At 29.5% G+C, this 5713-nt stretch overlaps 1 protein-coding gene across 1 annotated transcript in view; it reads left to right on the top strand.

Moving 5' to 3' along the window:
- Positions 1-2603, top strand: part of LOC102579420 (bet1-like protein At4g14600) — a 6561-nt gene extending 3958 nt beyond the window's left edge. The window contains exons 5-6 of the mRNA XM_006346859.2: positions 1233-1289; positions 2098-2603. Coding sequence (XP_006346921.1) covers positions 1233-1289; positions 2098-2259 — 219 coding nt within the window. The 3' untranslated portion in view covers positions 2260-2603. The remainder of the gene's footprint in view (positions 1-1232; positions 1290-2097) is intronic.
- The last annotated feature ends 3110 nt before the right edge of the window (positions 2604-5713 follow it).

Raw genomic sequence — 5713 nt, 5'->3', positions numbered from 1 at the left:
AATAATAATAATAATAATAATAATAATAATAATAATAATAATAATAATAATAATAATAATAATAATAATAATAATAATAATAATAATAATAATAATAATAATAATAATAATAATAATAATAATAATAATAATAATAATAATAATAATAATAATAATAATAATAATAATAATAATAATAATAATAATAATAATAATAATAATAATAATAATAATAATAATAATAATAATAATAATAATAATAATAATAATAATAATAATAATAATAATAATAATAATAATAATTCAATATGGGCAATTTGGGAAATGTATAAAAGAATTAAGGGCAAAAAGGTAATATACTTGGTCAACATAAAAGGGCTTTTAAGTTAAAAAAAAAGAAGCTCCCCTCCCCTAGCTTTTAGCTTTTGGCTTAAAATAAGTCATTTCTGACTTAAAATAAGTCACTTTGATAATTGCCAAACACTTTAATAAGTCAAAAACTGGCTTTTAAGCCAGTTTGACCAGCTTAAAAGCCCATCCAAACAGGCTCTAAATCCCTTTTATGGTTTAAATCAACTTGCCCAAAAGAATACTGATTTCTGAACTTGGGCTTGGCTTGGGGTTAAATCTTCTACTTCTTCATTGATGTAATACAACTTTCTTGTCTAGTCCACTGCCAACCTATTCTTCTTCATCTCCTTGCTATCTAGTGTGTACATTGATACCTGGACCACACTACTTATAAATAGCTGCAAATGGTACCAAAAAGATATGGCAAGTGCTTTGATCCTTATGTCTCCAGTTCAAGATGGATCCAACGTATGCTTCACGGTTGCAATCCCAATGTTGGGGTATTAAGAAGGATCACTTCTTGAGCTGATAATCAAAGAAAATGGAAGAAAATTTAACCATCTCATTGTCACCACATATTCGGATAGAACAAAGACCCATCATCTCTCTACCTTCTCCTCTCCGTATTTTGGCTTCTAGTACTGACACTGGTTGTTGGCCTCCACATGCATCAGAAACGGGACTAAAGTTTTATATTTCTAATTGAGCATTGCATGTGGTGCAAGTCCTGTCGTCAGAGTTCCGGAAGATCTTTATACCAAATGTCACATTATTAGATGCATCTTTTCCAATCTCTATTCTCTCATTTGTTGGCCCTACTTGTTATATCATATTTGTCCCGGTTTCAGAGTTCTATTCTTATTTACCCTTTTGCTAGTACTTATAAATATTTCATGTTGCAGGTAGCACAAGAAATTGAGTCGGAAGCAAAGTATCAGAATGATTTTATTAACCAACTGGTATGTCATGAACTTGTTATCCCTTTCCCCGCATGTTTGACATCCTTTGAGACCATTTTTGTCTCTTTTCTGTATATTTCATGTGCCTTAACAATTAAATTTGTATATTTGAGCTTTATTGGTATTTATTTTCCTATTAATGGATAACAATCTAACATGCGCCAATAAGTTGGGAGATATGGGAAATTGAATTATATTAATGGGTAAAAGTTTCCAATTGCTAACCTTTATTTACAGCTCTCACGACCCTCTCTGTCTTTTATCCTCTCTTCCTCTATAATCTGGAAATTGCAATTGTTATTACTATAAATCTTTTAGAAATGACAGTGTACTTGTAACCTTCCTTTGCCTTTTCGTAGGTATTACCATGCAAGTCTGCCTGAATGCCTTCGTTTCTCTGTCCTTTCTCATGTTCTTTGAAGATATATCTCCTTGTTAGATCTCCATCAACTGACTATGATAAGCCCAAACTTGATTGCATTTTTCCTTTGTTCTTGAGGGGGTAATGTGTGCAGAGATATTGGACAATAAACATTAATGCTAAATCTGAATGATGTATTTCTAAGAGCTATCCGTTCTAGTATAACTGAATTAAAGAAGCAACTTTAGATTGCTTCAAGCCGTTAGAACTTAGAACTACTAAACTTCCTAGAGCTAACTTGACACTGTTTTATAAACGTGTTGATTGGTCAGTCTGTCTGGGTTATTCACGATGTATGCTTATTTTATTGTATTATGGAATCATTTTCTTTTAAGTTACATGACTTCTCCATTTCCTTAAATACTCACGCTTTCCCCTTTATCACAGCAAATGACGTTGATCAAAGCTCAAGCAGGAGTAAAGAACAACATGAGAAGGTTGAACAGGAGTATCATCCGGGAAGGATCAAACCATGTGATGCATGTGGTTCTTTTTGCACTATTTTGCTTCTTTGTGATATATTGGTTGGCCAAGTTTTCACGGAGATAAGGGCAACCCTATCTTTCTATGCTTGTTTGCATCCTGGCAAAGTTCTGATGAAGACACAATCTATTCAAACCATCAAACAAATGCTAAGCACTGACAGATCAGTGATTGGGGAGAGTAAGGGTGCAGGCGCAGCTTTAGAAACTCCGAATATTAGTCTTATGTAAAGTTTCCTAATCTGTGGAAGCACCCGTGGGACAAAAAATCCTAGTGAAGAAAAAAGATCATATCTTGTAATATACATTGTTTGATACCTTGTTAAAATCTCGATAGATGAACTCAGTGAGACAAAATCTCTCTAAGAGAAATTTTACTTCTATGATAAAAACATCATTTGATATTCCATAGATGACACATTTGGATATTGTATATTTCTCAAATGTTGTGGTTGACAATGGCTTCTTAGTTAATAAATCTGCTAAGTTGTTATTTGAATTTCTTCTATATCTTTCACCAGTCTTTTAAAGATCATACATTGAAATGTGTTTCCTTTTATTCCATCTTCAACAAATCAATTAATATAAATGATGTGTTCTAATCTTATATACCAGTTGTTCAAATGTTGATATTGAAAATGACCAAAACACATTCATGAAGATATTGAATTCTTCAGCTCATACCCATATATGGTTTGTTTGCTTCATAATTATAGTATGGCATAATACATATATTGGACCTTAAACTTGGCTTCAAATTTTAACTTTGACCTCCAACTTTCAAAGTGCACAAATAGACACTTTAACTATCCAACCTTTTAATAAATAAACACGCGTGTCTTACCTGGCAAAACGCGCGATGTGCACGCATTTTGCGTGAGTGAGAAGTAATTTTTGAGGCACACAACAGTGAAAAAAATGCTGAAATGACAACTCTACCCTTAATTATTTTTATTTTTTTTAGTTCTAAAATGGACGTGTAAAGTGTTTAATTAGTTGGCAGCCATTGAGTGGCTCACTAATACACGTGGCAGCGTTTGCATTTCACGCTCTTGGCTCCAAAAATCGCGTGTTTATTTATTAAAAGATTGGATAGTTAAAGTGCTTGTTTGTGCACTATGAAAGTTGGAGGTCAAAGTTAAAATTTGAAGCCAAGTTTAAGGTCCAATATATGTATTATGCCATACTATAATTATGAAGCAAACAAACCATATATGGGTATGAGCTGAAGAATTCAATATCTTCATGAATGTGTTTTGGTCATTTTCAATATCAACATTTGAACAACTGGTATATAAGATTAGAACACATCATTTATAGTATTTGTCATCTTTGCATAAATTGCAATTAAGTGATTGCTTAGTAGAATAACACAAGTATAGCAACACTCCCATATGCAAACGAAATATTGTGTGCGATTGAGTGTTACGTAAATTGAATAGTTTTTCTAAATTTGTATAACGAAACAATTCTTTGACAATATTGATTAAAAACAATAAATTCATAATAATTATTTGGTTTCACTCTAGTATTTCTATAGTAAAGTAAAATTTATCTTGAATGCATATCAATAAAAAAAAATGTCATCTCACAGATAGTAATAGTATGATATATAAGTATACTAATGTCATTTTGAGCATAAAAAAAATCATCAAATCTTAAGCCTTGTCTCAGGGTGATCTATGCTTATTGTTATAGGGAGAGGATGCACAAATGCTCTTAATGAAAATATCAAATGCCTGAAATAATAGGGACATACAATATTTTTACCTGTATAAATATAGAGGTGGTGTCGCTTTAACAAGTATTCTTAAGATGTGCTCTTGTAAGTATTCATTAATTGAAATTAGCACATCACCTTTTAAGTACTTGAGCAAATTAGTATCTTAAATGATCGGATAATATTGTGCGTGTGATATTTTCGATTTAGACAAATTGTGATTCAGTAGTACCCAACAACTTGTCTAAACTTTAAAATATTTATACTACTAGAAAGTTTGAAAGTTTGAAATTTTGAAATACTTCTACTATGTGTGATATTACTTATTAGTAGTAGTATTACAAGCTAGTGTGGATTGTTATATAGTTTGAAACATTGGAGTACTTATTTATGAAATAAGTATTGTAGTTGAAATAACAATCGAGTATCATGGCTGAAATATTTTCGGTACTACCACTAACATCAAAATTGTTGAATGAGTATCATTACTAAAATAGTTAGAGTATTATCGTTAAATAACTAAAAATGTGTTTGTTCTACAAAGGAACAAAGCCTTTCCGACAAGTATCTATTTCAACCGCTTATGTTCTCTATAAATATGGATGTCAATAACTCGATGTCGATTACTTTTAACTCAACTGACAATATGTTTATTGTATTCCAATAGAGTCTTGTATGCTAACCTTATTGACAAACAAACACTTTTTTGAGATAATGATAATAATTAAAAAAAGATAATAGATTCACACGAATGATGAACACTCTAATCGAACTTAACCCACCATAATTATTAATTAATAGTAAAAGATTATAAGTTATGAGAGGATGAAAAAATTCTTTCTAATTGTAGGAAGAAAAAAAAAACCATTAAATTTCTTAAAAATAAAAAAAATGAAACCAATTTGAAAAGAACTAAATCAATAAATATGTACTCCCTTCCTCTCAAAATAATTTTCACAATTTTCTTTCTAAGAGTTAAAAAATAGATAATATAAACTTTGATCAATATTTTAAGATATATTTTTTTATTATATGGTAAAATTTATCAATGATTTTCGTATTATTTTTCATATCCAAAATTTAATTTTTAAAATACTAATTTAATTTAACTTTTGGAAAAAATAAAACCTCAAAACTATTTTGGAATGAAGAAGATTTTTGCCATATTAAATAATAATAAATATATTTTTGGACCAACAATACTTTAAAATGAAAATATTAACCATAGTCATTACATGAATATTTATTTTAATCCTTTCCCGGTTTCATTTTTATATAAATTACTAGATAATGTTGCCCGTGCTATGCACGGGCCCAATAATATAAATGGTATATTTTGGGGCTAATAACCGAGTTTTTGAAACGATTGTTTGCGTGGATAAAGGAATAAGTTTTTTTATCAGAAACCTGTACTTTCTTTGACGCTATTTAAGGCATAATAAGACTACCCACATACAATATTTTTGAAATATTTTATGTTGTCAATTATCATGATTTATAGTATTTTTACGATAGATTCACTTCAAGAATCAGTGGAATTTTTTGTATTTTTTTTCAAAACATATTTTATGTTGTCAATTATCATGATTTATAGTATTTTTACGATAGATTCACTTCAAGAATCAGTGGAATTTTTTGTATTTTTTTTCAAAACATATTTTATGTTGTCAATTATCATGATTTATAGTATTTTTACGATAGATTCACTTCAAGAATCAGTGGAATTTTTTGTATTTTTTTTCAAAACATATTTTATGTTGTCAATTATCATGATTTATAGTATTTTTACGATAGATTCACT

Source organism: Solanum tuberosum, unplaced genomic scaffold (assembly GCF_000226075.1).
Source record: "Solanum tuberosum cultivar DM 1-3 516 R44 unplaced genomic scaffold, SolTub_3.0 scf00085, whole genome shotgun sequence".
In the NCBI taxonomy this organism is placed as follows: Eukaryota; Viridiplantae; Streptophyta; class Magnoliopsida; order Solanales; family Solanaceae; genus Solanum; species Solanum tuberosum.
Note: the sequence above shows the minus strand (reverse complement) of the source record. Positions and strands in the feature narration are given on the sequence as shown.